This window comes from Rhagoletis pomonella, unplaced genomic scaffold (genome assembly GCF_013731165.1).
Source record: "Rhagoletis pomonella isolate Grant_MI unplaced genomic scaffold, Rhpom_1.0 Rhpom_scaffold_00011, whole genome shotgun sequence".
Lineage (NCBI taxonomy): Eukaryota > Metazoa > Arthropoda > Insecta > Diptera > Tephritidae > Rhagoletis > Rhagoletis pomonella.
In genome coordinates this window covers 1,258,201-1,270,886 of record NW_023458565.1, presented here as the reverse complement: position 1 = coordinate 1,270,886, position 12,686 = coordinate 1,258,201, and the positions used below count along the sequence as shown (strand labels likewise).

Genomic DNA, 12,686 nt, shown 5'->3' with positions numbered 1-12,686 from the left:
TTCATTTCTAAATCCAACATGCTGATGTGGTGTACTTATAAAAATCCCAAACAAAAATATTCAAAAACGAATGAAAGTCAAAATGGTTGAATTTTTCTACTCATATCAGAAGTAAAGTAAGTACAAGCTCTTTTCTAAAACCCCGTGCTTTGATATTTCATGTAACAACGCTTACGCTTCCATTACGCGCTGAAACCCATTCTGGTAAGGGTCAAAACATAGGGGAGCGGCTCTCTGCTCTTTGCTCGCTGCTCCACTATGTTTTTGGCCTAAGACGGTGAACAGAGACCTGCTTAGACTTTCTTCACTTAGATCACATTAAGATATTTAATGATGATAAATAAGTCCCCTCAATTTATCCATAATCAATAATCGTCTATATAATTTCCAGAACGACGCATTTCGGCCTATCAGTTACGACCAATCGATTCCGGAGATGATGAAACCTCATCATCAGGAAAAGAAGACAGCTCGCCCGAGTCACCACATCCACAACGTCAGCCCGGCGCACCACAGTATGGCCAATATTTGGCCATCAACGGGCAGGCACCCCATCAGGGACGCGCACGCACCAAGAAACCGCGCAGTAAATCTTTACAACCACATTCAAATCTTGTACCCTGGCGCAAATCATCTCGCCCTAGACGTGGCCGTTCCCTAGACAAGCAACCCTTCTTTCCCGGTTACAAACCAGAACCAATCAAATCATGGACTGAAGAAACTATAAGTCTGAAACCAACACCAATTGAAAAGAAAGTCATTCCAAAATTGGAGGCAGCTAAAGTTGAGCTCAAATCCATCAAGGATCAGCGCAATCAGGGTTTGATGAGCATTGGTGCTACACTCGACAAGATCATCGCTGGTAAGAGTGAAAAGGAAGCCATTCCATGGGTGGTGATGCGTGAGAAATTGAAACATGTCGAAAGCGTACAAAAGCAATTGGACAAATTTGATTTGGATGAAGTTTACCTACGACCAATCGATCAGCCGATAATCGTAGACAAACAAACGCCGCAAGAGGCGCAACAAGAGCAAATCGAACGGACTAAAGAAATTCAGAGGCTGCGTAGCATGGAAAGTTTGGAAATTACTGAGATGACAGAGCAGATCGAAAAACTAATAACCAAACATCAAAAGGAAGACACCATTCCATGGAAGGAAATGCGTCAGCATCTGAAGAGTGTTCAGCGTGTGCACAATCAAATCGAGAAGTTCAAAATTGAAGAAGTGGAGCTGCGTCATTTAGAGGCGCAAACCACAACTACACAGAAAGTGAGCGGCGCAACACAAGACACAGTCTATATGACTGTGGATGAGAGCTCAAAGGGATCCATACAGAAGGTGCTGCGCAAAGAAGACATCCAGCAGTATGGTGAAGACGTCACCGATCTGCATAAGCAACAGTACATCATAAGTGAAGACATTAACATGCTGAGTGTTGCTGAGCGTGAGCGGCTTGAAGCTCAACGCATCATACAACAGCAGCAGCCAGTAAACTGGCGCCAAGGACAAACGAGGCCAAAGCTACAACCACTCACATCGAGAGAGGATACTTCCATACTGAAGACGGGCGCCACAACTCAAGAGCAGTTCACACAAAGCTTGCAACAGCAAAAGTACACCAGCGTTGAAGACACGAAAATGATGAGTATTCAAGAGCACGAGCACCTTCAAATGATGAAGCGTACACAGGACGAAAAAACGGTGGATTGGCGCCAACAGAGGCAAACACAAGAATTCCAGCAAGTAGAAGATTCGACCAGACTAGCCATTCAAGAGCGGCAAGATACTGAAGAACAGCAATTCACACAACCACAACCAACAATGTGGGATCGTGGCAGTAAAAAGCCGCTGCCTCAACAAGCACAGCCTCGACAGCAACAACCCGCTGCACAGTATCCAGAGCAGCCTAAGACATACGAGGAAGCAGTTGATGTGTTGCCGGAGCAACCTGCGCCTGTGCAACCAACAGACCAGCCTACACCAGTTATGTGGGAACGTGGTAGAAAGAAGGTAACTACTCAGCACCAGCAAATGAACGGTACTCAGCAAATGTCAGAGGTGGCCGAACAGCAAATTATTGATCAACAACAAATCATTGAGCAACAACAATTTGTTGAAGAAACCAAGAAAACTACCGTACGCAAAACAATTGCACCGCGTGAGCCTGAACAAAAGATAGAACAAGTTGTACTAAAGCCTACACCTCGACCACGTCCCAAATTACCAGAAAAGACTGAAGAAATCCAAATTCAAACACTGAAGCGCACACAGGCTACACATACTGTCGAAGAACAGCCAACCCGCGGCTTTGAAGAAGCTGTGGACACACTCGAGGGAGTGGAAAGACCACAACAACCTGAGGCACCACAGCCAATTATGTGGGAACGGGGAAAGAAAAAGCCTATTAAAGCAGATGAAGTAACTGCTGAACAGCCAACAAAAGCTTATGAGGAAGCTGTAGATGAGCTGCCAGAGCAGGCTGCCACTCAACAGCCAGAACAACCTCAGCCCGTATTGTGGGATCGTGGCAAGAAAAAACCAACAGCCCAAGTTCAGGAAACACAACAGGTAGAAGAGAAACAACAAACTGTTGAAGAACGAATCACTGAAGAACAAACTGTGGTGGCAGATGTTAAGAAAGTCGCACGCAAGGTAATACCACAGGAGCCTGAACAGAAAATGGAACAGGTGGTGCTTAAGCCAACACCAAGACAAAAACCGAAAGAGACGCCCAAAGCAGAAGAAGTACAGCTTAAGCCAACCAAACGGCCGCAACCCACACGTGCCGCAGAAGTGGAACAGCAGCAACCAAGCCAAGCATATGAGGAAGCAGTCGATGATCTTCCTGAAGAGCAGAAGGTACAACAGGCAGAGAAACAAGAGCAACCAGTTATATGGGAGCGTGGTAAAAAGAAACCGGCCAAACCTACAGAGCAGAAGGTGGAAGAGCAACCCACAAAAGTTGATGAAGAAGCTGTTGATGAACTAATTGAGGAACCACTTCCACAGCAACCAGAAGAGCCACAACCCACCGTATGGGAGCGTGGAAAACGGGTGAAACCGCTGCCACAAGAAGTTACCCAGGTTGAAGAAATAAAGCAAGAGTCGGTTTCTGAAGAAGTGATTGCTGTTGAAGAAACCAAAAAGAAGGCTGTTCGCAAGATCATTCCACAGGAACCAGAACAAAAGATGGAACAAGTGGTACTCAAACCTACTCCTAGGCAAAAACCAAAAGAAGCGCCTAAGCCAGAAGAAGTTCAACTGAAACCTCTGCAACGGCCACAGCAAAAGCAAGTCGAAGAAGAGAAGCCACCACAGCCTACAAAAGCATTCGAAGAAGCTGTTGATGAAATAACAGAAGACGTCGCTGAAATAGAAGAACAACCACAGCCGGTCATGTGGCAACGTGGCAGGAAGAAGAAACCTGTCAAGGTTACTGAAGAGAAACCAGAAGAATTGCCAGCACCTACTCAAGAAGAAGTGGTCGATGTATTGGAGGAGCCAGAGCCGGAGCTACCAGAAGAGAAAGCTGTATTATGGGAACGGGGCAAGAAGAAACCGAAAACTCCAAAGAAGGAGGAAGATGAAATTGTCGAAACGCAGAAGGAAGAAATAAAAGAACATGAAGTGGTTGAGAAGAAAAAGGTTAAGAAAATCAAACACAAACCTACTGATACAGAAGAACTCGAGACGGTAGAAGTAATGCCTGAGGCTGAGGAAGAAGAAATCGGTGAAGATATACCGGAAGAAATACAGCCAACAATAGAAGAGCACAAACAAGAACTAGAGACGAGAGAAATTGTGGAGAAAAAGACAAAGAGGAAGCTGAGGAAACCAAAGTTACAAGAAGATGAGGAAATTCTAAGTATAGATGTTCCAGACGAAGAAGTTGAAGAGACCACCGAAGACATCAAAGTAGAGGAAGCTACTGAAGAAAAGAAAATAAAGGTGAAGAAGGTTAAGAAACCTAAAAAGATAAAGACTGAGGAAGATACTGAAGAAGTTCAACCCGAAGAGGTTCAAGGAGAGGAAATAGAAGAAGAACTTAAGCCAGAAGAACCAGTGCCAGAAGAAAAGGCTCCGATTAAACGGAAGAGCATTAAGCCAGAAGAACCTGAACAGGTCGAGAAGGTTACGCTGAAACCAGTACCACGCAAACAGTTACCGAAGCCTGAGCAAGAAAAGCCGGAGGAAGTTACACTCAAACCAGTCAAAAAGGTCTCCATTTCAGAAGACGTGCAACAACCCAAGGAAGTTGAAGAAACTACCGAAGATATCAAAGTAGAAGAAGCCACTGAAGAAAAGAAAATAAAGGTGAAGAAGGTTAAGAAACCTAAAAAGATAAAGACTGAGGAAGATACTGAAGAAGTTCAACCCGAAGAGGTTCAAGGAGAGGAAATCGAGGAAGAACTTAAACCAGAAGAATCAGTGCCAGAAGAAAAGGCTCCGATTAAACGGAAGAGCATTAAGCCAGAAGAACCTGAACAGGTCGAGAAGGTTACGCTGAAACCAGTACCACGCAAACAGTTACCGAAGCCTGAGCAAGAAAAGCCGGAGGAAGTTACACTCAAACCAATCAAAAAAGTCTCGATTTCAGAAGACGTGCAACAACCCAAGGAAATAGAGGTGTATTCCGACGAAGAAGTGCCTCAAAAGGTCGTTGAAGAAGTCAGTGAGGAAGTCACTAAGAAACGTGTAAAGAAGAAGAAGCCCAAGAAGAAGACAGCTGAACAGGAAGAAGTGGAGGAAACCGAACAACCGGCCGAAGAAATAGAGGAAGAAGAGGAGGTAGAGCCCATACCAGCAGAAGAAATTGAAGAACAGCCAACAGAGGAAGTGGTTGAAAAGCCAGAAGCTGTTCCACGGCCCAAACCAAAACCAAAAGCAGTACCTGTTGAAGAAAAGGTCGAAGAAGTTGCCCTCAAACCGATCAGAAAAGTTAAAAAGGAGCTTCCAGAAGAGCAAAGCGTTGAGGAAGTGAAATTGAAACCTGTGAAGCGGCCAGATCAAGTGCCTGAGGAGCAAAAACTAGAAGAAGTTGTGCTTCAACATGTCGAAAAACAAGCTGACGAAATCATTGTTGAGGAAAAGAAGAAGACAAAGAGAGTTAAGAAGCCGAAACCAGAAGAATTACAGGAAATTCCAGATGCGGAGCCGGTGCAACTAGAAGAGGCTGAGCATTTCGATATCGAAAAGGAGCCGATCGTGCAGGAGCCACAACCGCAAGTGCCTTGGAAGCGCGGCGAAAAGAAGAAACCAGTTGAGGAACCCATTGAAGAGAAACAGTGGCCGACTGGCAAGAGGAAACCACGTCCGGAGGAACAACCAGAGGAAGTAACACTCAAGCCCATTCCACAAAAACCAAAAGAAGAGCCAGAAAAGCCAATCAAGGAAGTTCCTGCACCAAAATTGGCACCTGAAGAACGACCACAACCAGAAGATGAGGAACTTGAAATCACACCAATACCGGTGGAAGACGAAGCGGAGCCACAAAAAGAAAAGCTAAAGAAAGAAAAGAAGAAGAAACCTAAGTTGAAGAAAGCAACGCCGTCCGTTGATGAAATAACTGAAGAAATAGCTGAACCATTCAATGAACCCATAACTGAAGAGGATCAAGTCGACGAAATTCCTATTGACGAGGTCAAGGAAGTTGCCGTTTCTGAGGAAGTTCTGCCAGAAGAAGAAGTCGTCCCCACCGACGATTTGCCCACCACCAAACAAAAGGCCCATAAGAAACGCACAAAACGTCTAAAGGATGTATCATTCGAAGAGCAACCAAAGCTGCTTGAAGCCGAAATTGTTGACCTTGAAGCCGAAGAAATTATCACACAAGAATCCTCACAGGAAATCTCACAAAAGACCATTCAACTTAAGAAGACTGAAGATAATCGACCTCAATTCATCACTACGGAGCAATTAATTGAGCTCGACGTAGATGACGTACGCAGAGGTATTGACATGAAAGTTACGTCGAACATTGTCAAGAAAGAAACACGGCGCATCATACTGGACGATAGCCAACCGCTGCCCGAGCTCGAATTGATCACACAAAAGCGTATACAAGAGGGTATTGATATGCTACCCGATGAGGAATTGATTGAAGACCAAATGGTGCCTCAAAAGGAGGAGACCACAACGTCAGAAGTACAACAGCTAGAACGTAAGCTGGTGCGCAAGAAGAAGAAGGAAATCAAACCACCACGCATTACCGAGAAATTGCGACCAGTTATGTGTACACCGGAGGCGCCCACCGAATTGGAGTGCAAGATAGAGGGCACACCGTTCCCAGAAATTAGCTGGTACTTCAACGACGTGCTACTCTTTGCTTCGGAAAAGTATGAAATTACGGTAATGGAAGATGTGGCCAAATTGAAGATCGCCAAGGTTACGCCAAGCGATGTTGGCGTGTACACTTGCGAGGCGCGCAACGAGGCCGGCGTGGCAACAAGTCGAGCCAACATATTCTTAGGTGAGTACGCGAATCTAGTTTTATGTGAATGTATGTATATAGAAAAATATAAGTATACAAATGTTAGATGTTACGCGTTTGAGATACTTTGAGCATTTATGGGATATTGTTACATTTGCGTGTACAACAGCTTTGGAATATTTACTGTAATTATTTTTTTTTGTAAGCCTTTCTAGTTCATACTTTTTATGTACAAATGTATTCAATGTCTCCCAATAATACATATTTATGTACGTACATACATCACTTTTACAAAAATTACATACAATTTACCTGCTCTTAAAATATTCAAACGTTTAGAAAAAGAACAAGGCATTGCACCACAGTTCACAAATCCACTCAAAATCGAGTTCACAGAAGAAAAGGAACCCGAATTATTGAGAGTCACTGTGACATGTCAAGTAGTTGGCAAGCCAATGCCAGATGTGAAATGGTACCGCGGCACTGAAGAAGTCATACCCAGCGAGTCTGTGCAAACCTTCTACAACGAAGAGACCGGCGATGTCGCATTGGAAATCATCAACCCCACACCCAATGAAGCCATTACATACTCCGTGCAAGCACAAAACGATTTCGGACGCGCCATTGGCAATGCCAACATACTTAGCCGCGTCGACGAGGCACCACTAGAGGTATTAAAGCCACCAAAGGTGACACCGCTCAGTGCAAAGGTTATACCCACTGGTGGTACTTTGTTGTACGAGGCCAAGTATGAAGGTTCACCACGTCCTGAAATTACGTGGCTGCGCAATGGCCGCGAGATACAAATCAATGAAGACATTACCATTGAAACCACAGAAACGACCACCACAATCAAGATTGTCAATATGAATCGCAAACGCACGGGCAAATATGAGGTCTGCGCCAAGAATAAAGTGGGTGAAGCCAAATCGTCCGGTTCGGTGATGGTGACCGATCAAGCACCCGACAAGCAGATTATACCACCACGATTCATACAACCACTACAGCCGCAATACTTTGGCGAGAATGAAGTGGCCATATTAGAAGTGCTGGTAGAATCAGAACCACTCTCTTCATTCCAATGGTTTATCAATCTTGAGCCGATCAAGAGTTCGAACGAATGTCGTATAGTTTCACAAGCGAACAAGTCTACACTGTTGATAGAAAACTTCCAAACGAAATTCGTCGGTAACTATACTTGTCGTGCGGAGAATGTAGGTGGCTCGGTTACATCCACAGCGACCGTCAAATTACTGGAAGATAGTCCACAAGAAACTGTGGAAGAATTCGAATCGCCACGATTCGTTGAAGAATTATTAGAGTCGATTATAGTAATGGATGGCGAAGCATTATTACTCACATGCAAAGCGGTTGGCAAGCCTACACCGAAGGTGGAATGGTACCACAATGAAGATAAAGTGGTTGAAACCAAAGAGACGTTGATATCACAGGATGCCGATGGTTTATGTCAGTTGCAAATAACAGAAGTATTCCCCGAGAACGATGGCGAATACAAGTGTGTGGCCAGCAATAAGATAGGCGAAGCGCTAACAAAGACATTTGTCTATATACAAGGTAGAGAGCAGCACAACAAAAAAATTTTACAAACAAAAAATTATAATTAGTTAAACATAAATATTGCAACTCTACACAGTGAACACTAAAAATACTAGCACTTTTATGCATTTGTTTTTTTTTTAACTTGAAAATACTAGCTTTTCTCTTAAACAAGTTGTTCTCTATGTATGTAGTTATATGTTTGATTCTTGCTGTGTTTTAACGCTTATAAGCAGGGATCGTAATGGATGGCATTTCTGTAATAAAAACTACAGTTTAATCGCAGACCACCCGCCCAACCCCTCTACCATGGAGGGAAAGTGTTTTTGCTGGTATTACCGGCTTCCGGTTTCGTCCGGATATGGGTTAAACTGGCCGGAAGCCAATTTTTTTAAATAGGACATACATGTTTTTACCACATATTTGGTTTCTGCGGACAAAATTACACAACCTTTGTCGGAAACTTTTTTTCTGAAATGGACTTTCGGTTAATAAAATAATGTACTTCTGGGTCTGGTTTAACCCACTTTCGGTTGAAACAAGAAGTCAGTGCTACGACCAAGGCATGGAGCATCTACGAATTGATTATTCATATTTCTTTCGTTTTCCAATAAAACAAAAAAAGTTCACTTATTTAAGGGCGAAAGTCAGTAATACCACCCGATTTGGTAGGTCATATTTTTGCGTTTGCGTCAGTTAAAAAATAAAAATTTCCCTTCATTTTAGAGGGGCTGGACAGATGGTCTACGACAACACTGTATTGATTTTTGTATGTAAGATTTACTGTCGCACCGTGAAACTTAAGCAAATTATTTAAAACAAGAACAAAAATTATTCTCCCTGCTTTTAAGTGTTGTTGCACGTGTAGAGCTAGTGGTAGAATTACTTTTTCAACCTAATTTTCCTGTTTATGGCCTGTCTTTAAAAGCATGCACTTCCCGGAAGTGAACTACTCAATAACCACTTTCCTTTAATTCTTTCTTTTAAGCAATACTCAGTTACATATCTTTCTTTAAAGTTATTTAGTTTTTATTGTCAATTTTATTTGTTGTAAATACAATACCTCAAATTTTTGGTTACATCAATCTTTAGCCAAACTGACTTGCCGTCCAATTCTGGTTAGATAGTTGCAAACCTTTTGTAAGGCAATTGAAAGACACCAGGCAAGATAGTTTGAAAGAATTTGTTTATTCAAAGATCCTCGGGTCGAATCCTCGGCAGTGAAATGTCTTTTTTATGCATTTTTTTAAGTTAAATTTCTTTTATTATTTAAATTATTTTTTATTAATTTTTTATATTTTTACTTTATATTTTTCCTTTAACTGATTTTTCCCCCTTTTTTGATTCAGTTTTCTTTTAATTTTTAGATTTTATTTAAAAACGAAATTATTAATTTAATTTCATTTTTAGAAACCAATTTGATTTTAATTTTTAGATTTTATTGTTTGAAAAAAAAAAATACTCAGCCTTATCATGACTTTTATTTTCTCCGAACACGTTCACTTTTCACTTTTGGTTTACATGGTTTTACTATGGGCGGATGACAAATTTGCGCGTTTTTTTTTTTCAGGCGAAACCCAGAATAAGGCAGATTATTTTAAATTTCATCCATTTGCTCACGCCCCTCCAACAGTCATAATGGACGACTGAGTAAAACACTGCCTTGCCATTCGAGAGATCCTAGATTCAAATCCTCGGCAGTGAATATTTTTTTTATGATTTTATTTTTTTTTAAATTAATTTTCTTATAATTTTTAGATTTTATTGTTTGAAAACAAAAATGTAATTAATTATCTTATTAAGATTAATTTTTAGAAACTTATTGTATTTTTTTTATTTTATTGTTTTAAAACAAAAAATATTTTTTTTTTAATTTCATTTCATTTTTTAATATTATTTTTATTGATATTAAGTGAATGGTTCTCATGCTTAATGGGACTCGGCCAAAATCTCTTAGGCAGTTACAGCGCCAAACAAGAAGAACGGTAAAAAGTTGAGAAAACTGAGCCTTCCATAACCTGCAAGCACAGCTTCGGCTTCTAAATTGGCCAGTCTGAGAGATTTTGAGCAATTTTTTGCGCTCTTAAAAGCTGTGAATGTTTCGTTGTCAATTCATCCATCTTTGCTCTATACATCTACTGGTCCTAAAGCTGTAAATCTGAGGTTAACACTAATTTTCACGCGTATCAAATAGTAAAGTCTTCTGACTGAAAAGCAGCCACTGTAGCCCAAAATCAGAATGGCCTATTGATGTCAATAATAATAGACTGGCGCTTACACATATGTTCATATGTATGTTATAGTATGGCCGAGCTTCTCCACCGATTTGTGGCTTACGCCTTGATGTTAAGTTCCCCTTAATAGACCCGTTCCCCTGCAAAACCGCTAATCCTACGACACTCAAATTTTACAGGAGAGCGAAAAAAAAACTCTCTCTTTGAGGGTATTGACTTGAATGTCGGTATGTTCTTTAGCTATTATTTTACAAATCTGTTGTTTTAATAGCGATTTGACGATTTTTATGCATAAATCTCGATGCCTGGAGTTCAGGGCTACCAAATCTAATTTTTGCTACAACGGCAATTTAGGCGGCTTTCTAACTGGTCAATCGGCGGTTTTGCAGAGGCATCGACAATTTTTATTTCAAAGGGTTCTTTGTATATATTGTCTTTCCGTTCCTTTCTAGTGTGCCGGGGTATTTCCAATAAGTTTTTGATGAAAAGCCTACAATCGCAGTGGGTATTTCACTATTCCTTTTTGTGCTGAAATTTCTTGTGGAAAAAGATTGCCCCAGGTTTAGGGTAACCTACAAATGTAAAAAACCGATATTTATCAAACCTGCATAAAATATCAATAATTTAAACCTTTTTCTAACCTAAAACTTAAGTTGGTTTCTTTCTTATCATACTTTTTTCGAATGTTTGCCTTAGCCTCTTTTGTTTGTTATGAAGTTTCTCTACTTTCCCTATTATTTAGCATTATTTTACACATTAAATTCCTGTGTTGTCACTAATTTAAAAATCTTGAATTTCTATTTCATTTTTATAGCATTTGAATATATCCCCGATTCTGAAATCACTGGACTCACCGGTTCCGAAGAGGATCTCCTAGATAAAGTATGCGTATATTTACTTAAATGCAGAAAATTTTTATATATATATATAAATTTTCATATAAACACTTTCACAGACTTTATCTATCGACGAACAACCACCGAAAATTATTAAGAAATTGCCAGAAAAAATCGAACCCAAAGAGGGTGAACTAGCGAAATTGGAAGTTAAAGTAATTGGCAAACCTAAGCCAAAGGTTAAATGGCTGCGCGACGACGAGGAGATATTCGCATCGGAAGAATATCAAATCGAAAATTTCGAAGATGGCACATCAGTGCTCGTGATCAATCACGTATATCCCGATGATGTGGGCACTATTAGCTTTGAGGCCCACAATCCATTGGGTATAGCAGTGACAACGGCGCTCTTTGCGGTTGAAGGTAGGGCTTACAGTATTTTGGTGATTGTATGGCTTATACTCTCGTAACTGAATTTGTAATTTACATGCGATTTTGGTTTGCAATGTTTAAAATTTTACTTTACAGGAAGCAGCATATAAAGATAAATCCTATCCCAAAAAAAAACCTTTGTATATAAATTCCCAACTACCAAACCTTTTTTTACAAACAAAAAAACGTACAAATATTTAGGGATTTACAATACAATTTCTGCACTATTCTTTATATATATATATCTACACAATGTACTATTTATTAAACAATTACATATAAAATATTAAACAGGTTTATGGCTTTAGTACTTGTCGACATTATTATTAATTTTAATTTCTCCTGTATTATTACCTTATTAAAACAACGATGTAGGTATCGTTGGAACCAAGGATTATCGCAAACCGGAATGGGTTACACACATGGAGGAGATGCAGAAGGCACTCAAAGGTAAGTTTACATTTATTTATCCACTAGAATTTTATGCCAGTTCCATGTGGATTGGTATAATTTTTGTAAAATATTTTTGTCAGTGTGTTACTCTCCTTTCTATATGTGTATATGTGTTTTAATTCTACTTTTCTACTTCAACCAAAAAATAATAATAAATCGCATAATTTCTGTCTGTTAAAAACGAAAATCAACAACAATCTGTCGCTATTTTCTATGTTTTATTTTTCTTCTTACTTCCTCACTATTCTGTTTGGTTCAAGTCTACCTAAAACTGAATTCGTTTCGAATCAATGCGACAAGATGTATATAAAACAAATTTTATTCTTTTCAAAAAGTAGACAAATATGTATACATACTTACATACATATAAATATAAAGCTTTTTTAGTGTGTAACGTAAAAGCTAGCACCAAAAAGCCATAAAGCTTACCCCAAGTCCCCATCCTTTACAAAGAAAATTAAATATCAACACTAGCCCCCCCTAAAAGTATACGCCATAACAACAGAGATTTCAATTACATTTAGAATTAGAAAAAATTTCGTTAAATATGTACATATCTTTTTTACAGTATCAATACCCATATATCATCATAAACAAAAAACATTGGCATCGTGATTTGAACTCAAGTAGATATAACTAACAAGAAAAAAGAACAAAAATTTTTGATAGACTTTGCATAACAATCAAAGCTCTTTGACTATCATATCAAAATTTACTGACCTAAACGCGTAGTAAACATTT

General features: G+C 39.9%; 2 protein-coding genes across 2 annotated transcripts in view; both read left to right on the top strand.

Moving 5' to 3' along the window:
- Positions 1-744: 744 nt before the first annotated feature.
- LOC118747096 (titin-like) lies at positions 745-6,108 on the top strand (the record flags this gene model as incomplete). The annotated part of the gene is made up of 1 exon (XM_036481087.1): positions 745-6,108. A coding segment is annotated over exon 1 (5,283 nt), but the record flags the coding sequence as incomplete, so codon positions are not given.
- A 12-nt stretch (positions 6,109-6,120) lies between these two features.
- Positions 6,121-12,686, top strand: part of LOC118747095 (titin-like) — an 80,710-nt gene continuing 74,144 nt past the window's right edge. The window contains exons 1-5 of the mRNA XM_036481086.1: positions 6,121-6,472; positions 6,773-8,008; positions 11,039-11,106; positions 11,180-11,483; positions 11,868-11,942. Of these exons, the coding sequence (XP_036336979.1) occupies positions 6,232-6,472; positions 6,773-8,008; positions 11,039-11,106; positions 11,180-11,483; positions 11,868-11,942 (1,924 nt within the window). The 5' untranslated portion in view covers positions 6,121-6,231. The remainder of the gene's footprint in view (positions 6,473-6,772; positions 8,009-11,038; positions 11,107-11,179; positions 11,484-11,867; positions 11,943-12,686) is intronic.